Raw genomic sequence first — 12771 nt, forward strand, 5'->3', positions numbered from 1 at the left:
TCCGTAATATTATGCTGTTAACCCCTTCTTCCCCTGTCGGGAAGGACTGCTGAGGAATTCTAATGGGAAGGGGGCAATTCATCTTCCCTACAGTCCCAAAGGGTTAATCTGCAAATTAACACAGGAAGGCTTGGTGACAACCCCAGTGGAGCCTGTAATAGCCTCCATACTGGTTGTCACCCAGTTTTTCCATTAAATAAAATTATAGCAATAAAAACCCAAAGTTGTGATGCCTGAATAATAAATCTGCCCCCCTACCCCCTACCACATGCCATTTATACTACTGCCACTGCAAGTGTCAGTGGTAACTATAGTTCTGTCATTCTATTCATGAACCTGCAGGCCCAGGATGATTTGCTTGTTGGGGTGGCTATATTATATCCGTGCTGCCCTTCCCCCTCCCGTATGCGCTGCTCATCCTCCCCCCTCCATAAACAAATCTACGCTGGGATCTATCAGATTAGATATTTCCCATGATGGAAGGTTTATTGTCGGTAAGTGGTGAAGTGGGGGACGGGATCCCCAGACTATAGGAAGGAGGAGGAGTGAGGAGTCCGCAAAGTATCAGAGAATCACTCCAGAGGCTTCCCCCCGACAACAGGATAGAAGAGCGAGAAAAGATGGGCGTGAAGGAGGGAAGACTGGTGGTAGGAGAATGGGAAGAGGGAAGGAAGCAAGACTGCAAAAAGAGGGTGGTAGGAGAACAGGAAGAGGGAAGGAAGGCAGGGAGGGAAAGAGGAAGGAAGACTGCAAAAAGAGGGGGGTAGGAGAACAGGAAGAGGGAAGGAAGGCAGGGAGGGAAAGAGGAAGGAAGGAAGAATGCAAAAGAAGAGGGTGGTGGGAGAATAAATAGAGGGAAGGAAGGCAGGGAGGGAAAGAGGAAGGAAGACTCCAAAAAGAGGGTGGTGGGAGAATAGAGGGAAGGAAGGCAGGGAGGGAAAGAGGAAGGAAGGAAGAATGCAAAAAGAGGGTGGTAGGAGAACAGGAAGAGGGAAGGAAGGCAGGGAGGGAAAGAGGAAGGAAGAATGCAAAAAGAGGGGGGTAGGAGAACAGGAAGAGGGAAGGAAGGCAGGGAGGGAAAGAGGAAGGAAGACTGCAAAAAGAGGGTTGTAGGATAATACAAGGAAGGTACGAAGGAAGTAGGACTGCAAAAAGAGGGTGGTGGGAGAACAGGAAAAGGGAAGGAAGGCAGGGAGGGAAAGAGGAAGGAAGAAGGAATGCAAAAAGAGAGTGGTGGGAGAATAAATAGAGGGAAGGAAGGCAGGGAGGGAAAGAGGAAGGAAGAATGCAAAAAGAGAGCGGGAAGGAAAAGGGGGGTGACTGCAAAAGGAGGGTGGTGGGAGAAAAAAATAGAGGGAAGGAAGGATAGAAAGGAGAGGAGGAAGGAAAAAAGGAAGGGAGGAGGAAAAGAAAGTGAGGGAATTAGAAATGGAAAGCTATGGAGGGGAAGTACAGGAGGAAAGAAGAAAAGAACTATGCAAAAAGAGGGTGGTAAGAACAAAAAAATGGAAAGGAGGGAAGAAAAGGGAAAAAGAAGTGAGAGTAGGAAAAGGAAGCAAGGAAAGAAGATAAGAAGTAATAGAACATATACAGTTGCAAGAAAAAGTATGTGAACCCTTTGGAATGATATGGATTTCTGCACAAATTGGTCATAAAATGTGATCTGATCTTCATCTCAGTCACAACAATAGACAATCACAGTCTGCTTAACTAATAACACACAAAGAATTACATGTTACTGAACACACTATGTAAACATTCACAGTGCAGGTGGAAAAAGTATGTGAACCCCTAGACTAATGACATCTCCAAGAGCTAATTGGAGTGAGGGTCAGCCAACTGGAGTCCAATCAATGAGATGAGATTGGAGGTGTTGGCTACAGCTGCCCTGCCCTATAAAAAACACACACCAGTTTTGGGTTTGCTTTTCACAAGAAGCATTGCCTGATGTGAATGATGCCTCGCACAAAAGAGCTCTCAGAAGACCTACAATTAAGAATTGTTGACTTGCATAAAGCTGGAAAGGGTTATAAAAGTATTTTCAAAAGCCTTGCTGTTCATCAGTCCACGGTAAGACAAATTGTCTATAAATGGAGAAAGTTCAGCACTGCTGCTACTCTCCCTAGGAGTGGCCGTCCTGTAAAGATGACTCCAAGAGCACAGCGCAGACTGCTCAATGAGGTGAAGAAGAATCCTAGAGTGTCAGCTAAAGACTTACAAAAGTCTCTGGCATATGCTAACATCCCTGTTAGCCAATCTATGATACGTAAAACACTAAACAAGAATGGATTTCATGGGAGGATACCACAGAGGAAGCCACTGCTGTCCAAAAAAAACCACTGCTGCACGTTTATAGTTTGCACAAGAGCACCTGGATGTTCCACAGCAGTACTGGCAAAATATTCTGTGGACAGATGAAACCAAAGCTGAGTTGTTTGGAAGAAACACACAACACTATGTGTGGAGAAAAAGAGGCACAGCACACCAACATCAAAACCTCATCCCAACTGTGAAGTATGGTGGTGGGGGCATCATGGTTTGGGGCTGCTTTGCTGTGTCAGGGCCTGGACGGATTGCCATCATCGAAGGAAAAATGAATTCCCAAGTTTATCAAGACATTTTGCAGGAGAACTTGAGGCCATCTGTCCACCAGCTGAAGCTCAACAGAAGGAGGGAGTTGCAACAGGACAACGACCCAAAGCATAGAAGTAAATCAACAACAGAATGGCTTAAACAGAAGAAAATCCGCCTTCTGGAGTGGCCCAGTCAGTCCTGACCTCAACCCGATTGAGATGCTTTGGCATGACATCAAGAAAGCGATTCACACCAGACATCCCAAGAATATTGCTGAACGGAAACAGTTCTGTAAAGAGGAATGGTGAAGAATTACTCCTGACCGTTGTGCACGTCTGATCTGCAACTACAGGAAACGTTTGGTTGAAGTTATTGCTGCCAAAGGAGGTTCAACCAGTTATTAAATCCAAGGGTTCACATACTTTTTCCACCTGCACTGTGAATGTTTACATTGTGTGTTCAATAAAAACATGGTGACATTTAACTCTTTGTGTGTTATTAGTTTAAGCAGACTGCGATTGTCTATTGTTGTGACTTAGATGAAGATCAGATCACATTTTATGACCAATTTGTGCAGAAATCCATATCATTCCAGAGGGTTCACATACTTCTTCTTGCAACTATAAAAAAGGAGGGAGAATAAGGAATGAAAATGTAGGAGAGGAAGGTGTAACTGAAAAGGAGAGAAGAGAGGAAAAGGAAGGGATGAAGGAAGAAAAAATATATAACGCTGCGATGATACAGGTGACTGTCGTGTATAATACGCATATAACGCTGCGATGATACAGGTGACTGTCGTGTATAATACGCATATAACGCTGCGATGATACGCGTGTGTCCGTCGCGAGGGCTGGATGATTCACATGACATGGCAGACGCCGATTCAATTTCATAGAAATAACTGAAGCCCAGGAATTAATAGGATGACGACTCAATGTCTTTCCCCAGGAACACAGCAGCACAGAGGATTTGCAACTCCGATTGCAGGGTATAAATGGGGAGGAGTAGGAACCCCCAGGGCTCATGCCTAACGCAGCCGAGTCCTACTGCTGATTTTGTTACAGTGTATCAGTGCTGACAACTCTGGGTCTCCCTCCTGGACTCCAGCTATACTGACACACTGTAACAAGCCCATCAGCTGTGTGAGCGGAGATCTGTCTGGCAAGGCAAACTTCAATACTGCAACCAATGAGTGGGATCAGAGACGAGCGTCTTGATGACTGCGCCGCCGCTCGTTATTAGACCATGGAGGAGACATCGCTTACCTTGCCATCGGTAGTGACCGCTGCAAACACGGTGGAAGAATATGGCGCCCACGCGACGTCCCCGACGGCAGAGTTCAAGTCAAAGACGAACATGGGCTTCCTGTGGAGACAGAAGGACCCGTCAGCGGCGCTGTGACAGGATGATCGTAAGGAGCGTCACAGTGTGTCAGTCACAGCCATACACGGCCGGGCGATTGACTGGATATTAGGAATTCAATCAAACGGGACGCACTGTAATCCGGATCGTCCCTCGGAGATGTCAGTGGGGGTCCAGTTCTGAAAACGAAGGGACCAAATGAACCGCCCGCACCCCCCATCATTGGTCAGATCATCTCTGAATGGAAACCTCAGAACGGCACTGATGTTGTCGTACTGCCCTTCTGTCCCAGGCAGGACAGGCCACGGACGTCCCCTAGAGGGCGCGCTTCTATTTAACCCCTGACTGGGATGCATTTTAAGTTCCAATGTGTCACCATTTTCAAGATCTCTGCTTCCTATCAGTGAATAGGATCTTTCTTCTCTACATCCAGAAGCTGAAAAACCCATCCGGACCTAGTGCTGCTTAAACAGCGGAGGGGTTGTTACAATATACGCAGTCCTATGTCAGATGAAGACAGCGGCAGAACAAATCCCTCTCCTGTCCTGGACATCCGGGTGATAGCTCTTACCTAGAACGATACAGTGTAACAAACTACAGCTGTGTGACCAGGACTAGGTCAGAATGGGTTTATTAGCTTCCGGATGTAAAGAAGAATGCTTACATCAACTGACAGCAAGCAGAGATCTTGAAATATATGATTTCAGCTCTTTGAAACGATGGCGGAAGGACATACTTTACGCTGTGTTCCCAGATCTTCACCGTCCAGTCAGAGCTGCAGGTGATGAAGACCTTGGGGTGAAATGGATTCCATCGAACAGTGTCCACCGCCATATTGTGAGCGTCAAACGTGTCCAAGAACTGGCTGGAGTACGCCTTCGAGCACTGCGAGAAATAAGAAGACACCAGGTGAGAAAGAAAGCAGATCTAGTGCTGCGCCTATATACTGTACAGGGCGCCCATGGCGCTGCGCCTATATACTGTACAGGGCGCCCATGGCGCTGCGCCTATATACTGTACAGGGCGCCCATGGCGCTGCGCCTATATACTGTACAGGGCGCCCATGGCGCTGCACCTATATACTGTACAGGGCGCCCATGGCGCTGCGCCTATATACTGTACAGGGCGCCCATGGCGCTGCGCCTATATACTGTACAGGGCGATGGTGCTGCGCTTATATACTGTACAGGGCGCCCATGGCGCTGCGCCTGTTTACTGGGCGATGGCGCTGCGCCTATATACAGGGTGATGGTGCTGCGCCTATATACAGGGCGATGGTGCTGCGCCTATATACAGGGCGATGGTGCTGCGCCTATATACAGGGCGAAGGTGCTGCGCCTATATACAGGGCGAAGGTGCTGCGCCTATATACAGGGCGAAGGTGCTGCGCCTATATACAGGGCGAAGGTGCTGCGCCTATATACAGGGCGATAGTGCTGCGCCTATATACAGGGCGATGGCACAGGGCGATGGTGCTGCGCCTATATACAGGGCGAAGGTGCTGCGTCTATATACAGGGAGATGGTGCTGCGCCTATATACTGTACAGGGCGCCCATGGTGCTGCGCCTATATACAGGGCGATGGTGCTGCGCCTATATACAGGGCGAAGGTGCTGCGCCTATATACAGGGCGAAGGTGCTGCGCCTATATACAGGGCGAAGGTGCTGCGCCTATATACAGGGCGAAGGTGCTGCGCCTATATACAGGGCGAAGGTGCTGCGCCTATATACAGGGCGAAGGTGCTGCGCCTATATACAGGGCGATGGTGCTGCGCCTATATACAGGGCGATGGCACAGGGCGATGGTGCTGCGCCTATATACAGGGCGAAGGTGCTGCGTCTATATACAGGGCGATGGTGCTGCGCCTATATACAGGGCGAAGGTGCTGCGCCTATATACAGGGCGATGGTGCTGCGCCTATATACAGGGCGATGGTGCTGCGCCTATATACAGGGCGATGGCACCGTGCTCCGGTAGAACAGTGCCATACATTCCCCTAACAGCAGCCATGTCGTACTGCGCCCTGACCAGTCCTCGCTGCTCTGTGAGGGCATACATGGTGGGCATGGAATGATGGATGCCCATGTGCCCCTCCCACCATGATCTATTGCATATCTCACCATACCTAGCCGATATGCGGCAGCCCGACCATCGCCCTGTAGCAGTCCCATCAGGGGGACATTTCTGTGCCTGCCCCTGGGCTCAGTCACATTAGTGGACGCGATATCACAGGCGGAGGCCGCGGTGCCCATGCCAGTGCATTCACAATGACAATCAGGAGTATGCTGGGCAGCCGCCAGCACTCCGCACCCCTACTACAGGGGACGCGCAGAGCAGCACTCATCCCCCTGCTCTTCAAGATGACTATTCTGTGCCCCCCCCCCCTACATCAGGACCCCCGGAGCGCTCCTCCACATCCTGCTCCCAGCGATTAGCTGCGCCTCTGCAATTTACAGGAAGGTTTCTGCATCACAACCAAATCCAATTAGACGGATAGAGAAGGGATTATGGCGGCGGCATCGGGGCCGCTAAATGGGATTAGTAGAAGGGGGCAATTTTCTCAAGAATAAGGAAATCCTTAAAGGAGAACTCCGCAGACTGCTCCTCATCCATTTCATGGCGAGTTGCTTTACCTATCTTTGTCCTGGTCACATCCTGAGCTGCATTCACAAATCTGCTGAAAATCGGGAGCTCGGAAGACGTTTACCCAGTCAGGGCGGAGATGTCACAGACTGGAGAGGAACCTCAGCAGAATTCTGAAAGTAGCTCTGGATGTGACTTGAGACATGTGACAAAGCCAACCATTGCTGAAGGTGGTATTACACTATAGCATGACTTCTCAGGGTAGTTGGGACTGTAAGGGGGTACTCCACCCCTCCAGCGCCTGAACCTGTGGATAAGACCACGTATCGGGTCTGTCATCCGTGGTTTCCAGCGGCCATTGAGATGGCGGGTACATTATACAGATGAGCTGGGTCACACCGGGGTATATATGGGCTGGTTGAACTGGTCAGAGGCGTAAAGTGACCCTGAGGTGGTGACCGGGTGCCTGAAGCTGATGCTATTTAGTGGGGTCACTTACCCCAAGGGGCTCCTTTTCCCTTGAGGGCAGGTTTGCCATGGCCACCACCCGTGTGCTCGGTCTGCGTGGTGCGGCATTAGGCTCCTCATCTCTGCTGGTGGCCCCGGTGGTCAGCAAATAGCTGGACTCTTCTGGCCGCAGTGAGGACTCTTCCTGGCCCTGACCATGGCTATTCTCTTCTAGCTCACCCTATTACATCACATCCGGACTGCTCTACTGCTCCCTCCAGTCAGTGACCACGACCGGAGAATCTGCTCAGTAAATCCATCTCATTGGGGATGAATGGGAAGCACCTCCGCTCCCGGTACAGCCAGCCGCAAATGGTCGACATCACCGCGAGAAACATCAGGAAAAAAGGACAATCCGGCCGCCCACCATTACTGTTACCTTGTGGATCTTCCCCTCCTCTGTGCCGACCAGGAAGAGATAATCGATCTGTCTGTGGAAATCGAAGGACGTTCCGCTCCCTGCAGGACACAACATGAATGGAGAGATGTCAGGCAGGAGAGACACCGTACATCTGCCAGGGAGGAGCAGGCAGGACCGTCGCCCAGCTGTACCCACTCTGCTGCTGGCACTAATATCTCCTCCTGGCAGTCCCATCTCCTAGCACTAATATCTCCCCCAAATCTCTTCCTGGCAGTGCCTTATCCCCCATCTCTCCTCCTGGCAGTGCCATCTCCCCCATCTCTCCTCCTGGCAGTGCCATCTCCCCCTTCTCTCCAGCTGGCAGTGCCATCTCCCCCTTCTCTCCAGCTGGCAGTGCCATCTCCCCCTTCTCTCCAGCTGGCAGTGCCATCTCCCCCTTCTCTCCAGCTGGCAGTGCCATCTCCCCCTTCTCTCCAGCTGGCAGTGCCATCTCCCCCTTCTCTCCAGCTGGCAGTGCCATCTCCCCCTTCTCTCCAGCTGGCAGTGCCCTCTCCCCCTTCTCTCCAGCTGGCAGTGCCATCTCCCCCTTCTCTCCAGCTGGCAGTGCCATCTCCCCCTTCTCTCCAGCTGGCAGTGCCATCTCCCCCTTCTCTCCTCCCGGCAGTGCCAACTCCTTCTGGAGGTCCTATTACCTCCATATTTCCTCTTTAAAGTCCTAGCTCTTCAGTACTCATTTCCTCCTAGCAGCCATATTTCCTCCTTATGTCAGGAGCTGTACATATAGTGTCAGTATGACCGGCGCTGTACATATAGTGTCAGTATGACTGGTGCTGTACATATAGTGTCAGTATGACAGGAGCTGTACATATAGTGTCAGTATGACAGGAGCTGTACATATAGTGTCAGTATGACAGGAGCTGTACATATAGTGTCAGTATGACCGGAACTGTACATATAGTGTCAGTATGACCGGAACTGTACATATAGTGTCAGTATGACCGGAGCTGTACATATAGTGTCAGTATGAGAGGAGCTGTACATATAGTGTCAGTGTGTCAGGAGCTGTACATATAGTGTCAGTGTGACAGGAGCTGTACATATAGTGTCAGTGTGACCGGAGCTGTACATATAGTGTCAGTATGACCGGAGGTGTACATATAGTGTCAGTATGACCGGAGGTGTACATATAGTGTCAGTATGACCGGCGCTGTACATATAGTGTCAGTGTGACAGGCGCTGTACATATAGTGTCAGTATGACAGGAGCTGTACATATAGTGTCAGTATGACAGGAGCTGTACATATAGTGTCAGTGTGACCGGAGCTGTACATATAGTGTCAGTATGACCGGAGGTGTACATATAGTGTCAGTATGACAGGCGCTGTACATATAGTGTCAGTATGACCGGCGCTGTACATATAGTGTCAGTATGACCGGCGCTGTACATATAGTGTCAGTATGACAGGCGCTGTACATATAGTGTCAGTATGACAGGCGCTGTACATATAGTGTCAGTATGACAGGAGCTGTACATATAGTGTCAGTATGACAGGAGCTGTACATATAGTGTCAGTGTGACAGGCGCTGTACATATAGTGTCAGTATGACCGGCGCTGTACATATAGTGTCAGTATGACAGGCGCTGTACATATAGTGTCAGTATGACAGGCGCTGTACATATAGTGTCAGTATGACAGGAGCTGTACATATAGTGTCAGTATGACAGGCGCTGTACATATAGTGTCAGTATGACAGGAGCTGTACATATAGTGTCAGTATGACCGGAGCTGTACATATAGTGTCAGTATGAGAGGAGCTGTACATATAGTGTCAGTGTGTCAGGAGCTGTACATATAGTGTCAGTGTGACAGGAGCTGTACATATAGTGTCAGTGTGACCGGAGCTGTACATATAGTGTCAGTATGACCGGAGGTGTACATATAGTGTCAGTATGACCGGAGGTGTACATATAGTGTCAGTATGACCGGCGCTGTACATATAGTGTCAGTGTGACAGGCGCTGTACATATAGTGTCAGTATGACAGGAGCTGTACATATAGTGTCAGTATGACAGGAGCTGTACATATAGTGTCAGTGTGACCGGAGCTGTACATATAGTGTCAGTATGACCGGAGGTGTACATATAGTGTCAGTATGACAGGCGCTGTACATATAGTGTCAGTATGACCGGCGCTGTACATATAGTGTCAGTATGACCGGCGCTGTACATATAGTGTCAGTATGACAGGCGCTGTACATATAGTGTCAGTATGACAGGCGCTGTACATATAGTGTCAGTATGACAGGAGCTGTACATATAGTGTCAGTATGACAGGAGCTGTACATATAGTGTCAGTGTGACAGGCGCTGTACATATAGTGTCAGTATGACCGGCGCTGTACATATAGTGTCAGTATGACAGGCGCTGTACATATAGTGTCAGTATGACAGGCGCTGTACATATAGTGTCAGTATGACAGGAGCTGTACATATAGTGTCAGTATGACAGGCGCTGTACATATAGTGTCAGTATGACAGGAGCTGTACATATAGTGTCAGTATGACCGGCGCTGTACATATAGTGTCAGTATGACAGGCGCTGTACATATAGTGTCAGTATGACCGGCGCTGTACATATAGTGTCAGTATGACAGGCGCTGTACATATAGTGTCAGTATGACCGGCGCTGTACATATAGTGTCAGTGTGACAGGCGCTGTACATATAGTGTCAGTATGACAGGAGCTGTACATATAGTGTCAGTATGACAGGAGCTGTACATATAGTGTCAGTATGACCGGCGCTGTACATATAGTGTCAGTGTGACAGGCGCTGTACATATAGTGTCAGTATGACAGGAGCTGTACATATAGTGTCAGTATGACAGGAGCTGTACATATAGTGTCAGTATGACAGGAGCTGTACATATAGTGTCAGTATGACCGGAGCTGTACATATAGTGTCAGTATGACCGGCAGTATACATATAGTGTCAGTATGACCGGCAGTATACATATAGTGTCAGTATGCCCGGTGCTGTGCACAGTCAGGGTGATTACCACACAGCCCGGGTGCTCGTACCATGTGTCTGCAGCTGGAGCCCCTCCACACTGTCCTGCATCGATCTTTCCACTGACAACCTGATGACGTCTGTGTGAACCAGCTCATTCTGCGGGCAGAGGACATGACGGTTATTACAGCACTTGGCAGCTTCCTCGCAGCCTGTAAATTATCTCATGTCAGAGTGACACAGCCAACACTGCTCTACTGCACGGCGCAGAGCCCGTCCTCCTCTTATCTACACCCCAACGTCACCGCCAATCCTACGTTACATATGAATATAGTGATCTCAGAAATAACCGCCATAACCGTGCAACCGAATCCACAGCTACATGTCACCCGAGTACAGGAGGAGACATTATAGACATGTTATACTCCAGAGCTGCACTCACTATTCTGCTGGTGCAGTCACTGTGTACATACATTACATTACTTATCCTGTACTGATCCCGAGTTACATCCTGTATTATACTCCAGAGCTGCACTCACTATTCTGCTGGTGCAGTCACTGTGTACATACATTACATTACTTATCCTGTACTAATCCTGAGTTTCATCCTGTATTATACTCCAGAGCTGCACTCACTATTCTGCTGGTGCAGTCACTGTGTACATACATTACATTACTTATCCTGTACTGATCCTGAGTTACATCATGTATTATACTCCAGAGCTGCACTCACTATTCTGCTGGTGGAGTCACTGTGTACATACATTACTTCTCCTGTACTGATCCTGAGTTACATCCTGTATTATACTCCAGAGCTGCACTCACTATTCTGCTGGTGCAGTCACTGTGTACATACATTACTTATCCTGTACTGATCCTGAGTTACATCCTGTATTATACTCCAGAGCTGCACTCACTATTCTGCTGGTGCAGTCACTGTGTACATACATTACTTATCCTGTACTGATCCTGAGTTACATCCTGTATTATACTCCAGAGCTGCACTCACTATTCTGCTGGTGGAGTCACTGTGTACATACATTACATTACTTCTCCTGTACTGATCCTGAGTTACATCCTGTATTATACTCCAGAGCTGCACTCACTATTCTGCTGGTGCAGTCACTGTGTACATACATTACTTATCCTGTACTGATCCTGAGTTACTTCCTGTATTATACTCCAGAGCTGCACTCACTATTCTGCTGGTGCAGTCACTGTGTACATACATTACTTATCCTGTACTGATCCTGAGTTACATCCTGTATTATACTCCAGAGCTGCACTCACTATTCTGCTGGTGCAGTCACTGTGTACATACATTACTTATCCTGTACTGATCCTGAGTTACATCCTGTATTATACTCCAGAGCTGCACTCACTATTCTGCTGGTGGAGTCACTGTGTACATACATTACATTACTTCTCCTGTACTGATCCTGAGTTACATCCTGTATTATACTCCAGAGCTGCACTCACTATTCTGCTGGTGCAGTCACTGTGTACATACATTACTTATCCTGTACTGATCCTGAGTTACTTCCTGTATTATACTCCAGAGCTGCACTCACTATTCTGCTGGTGCAGTCACTGTGTACATACATTACTTATCCTGTACTGATCCTGAGTTACATCCTGTATTATACTCCAGAGCTGCACTCACTATTCTGCTGGTGCAGTCACTGTGTACATACATTACTTATCCTGTACTGATCCTGAGTTACATCCTGTATTATACTCCAGAGCAGCACTCACTATTCTGCTGGTGCAGTCACTGTGTACATACATTACGCATTATGTACAGGGGGTGTCACTGCAGGATCGGGGAGACCGGTCATTAATCACCCACCTTTATCAATGTCCAGGACACCACTCGTCCGTCTGAAGACACAGAGAAGAAGTTCAGGTTCTTGTCCAGGTCGTCTTTCTGCCATTTTACCTAAAAATTTAAAGGTTAAAAGCCATGAGATGACAGTCACACGGCGCGGCGGTGTTATATGGCGCCGTTTTTATATTCACTGTAATATTTTTATGACCAAGTACTGTAACTACAGACGGCAGACGCCACATTCACGGCTGCTCCAGACACCTCCATCAGGAATACATCCATATAACCCTTTGTTTCTCATCCTCTAGTCACATCCAGAGCTGCATTCACTGTTCTGCTGGCTGTCACTTGTTGCAGTTTGTAGCAGGTGCAGCATTCTGACCGCAGTGCTGAGCATAGCCCACCGTGCAATGCTTCAGAGGAGTGCACTATGGACAGACACAACCAGCAGGGGGCAGCACTGGGATGCGGGGTCCGGGCCCTGAATACTAACAGAAAACATTCAGCATTGTGAATGCAGCTCTGGGTGTGACAGGAGCATAGGGGA

At 48.7% G+C, this 12771-nt stretch overlaps 1 protein-coding gene across 1 annotated transcript in view; it reads right to left on the reverse strand.

Annotated features, from left to right (window-relative positions):
* Positions 1 to 12771, reverse strand: part of LOC122938256 (dynein axonemal intermediate chain 1-like) — an 86148-nt gene that overhangs the window by 44700 nt on the left and 28677 nt on the right. The window contains exons 15-19 of the mRNA XM_044293645.1: positions 12246 to 12335; positions 10468 to 10555; positions 7407 to 7486; positions 4673 to 4821; positions 3840 to 3939 (exon numbers count right to left, since the gene is read on the reverse strand). Coding sequence (XP_044149580.1) covers positions 3840 to 3939; positions 4673 to 4821; positions 7407 to 7486; positions 10468 to 10555; positions 12246 to 12335 — 507 coding nt within the window. The remainder of the gene's footprint in view (positions 1 to 3839; positions 3940 to 4672; positions 4822 to 7406; positions 7487 to 10467; positions 10556 to 12245; positions 12336 to 12771) is intronic.

This window comes from Bufo gargarizans, chromosome 1 (assembly GCF_014858855.1).
Source record: "Bufo gargarizans isolate SCDJY-AF-19 chromosome 1, ASM1485885v1, whole genome shotgun sequence".
Classification (NCBI taxonomy): Eukaryota; Metazoa; Chordata; class Amphibia; order Anura; family Bufonidae; genus Bufo; species Bufo gargarizans.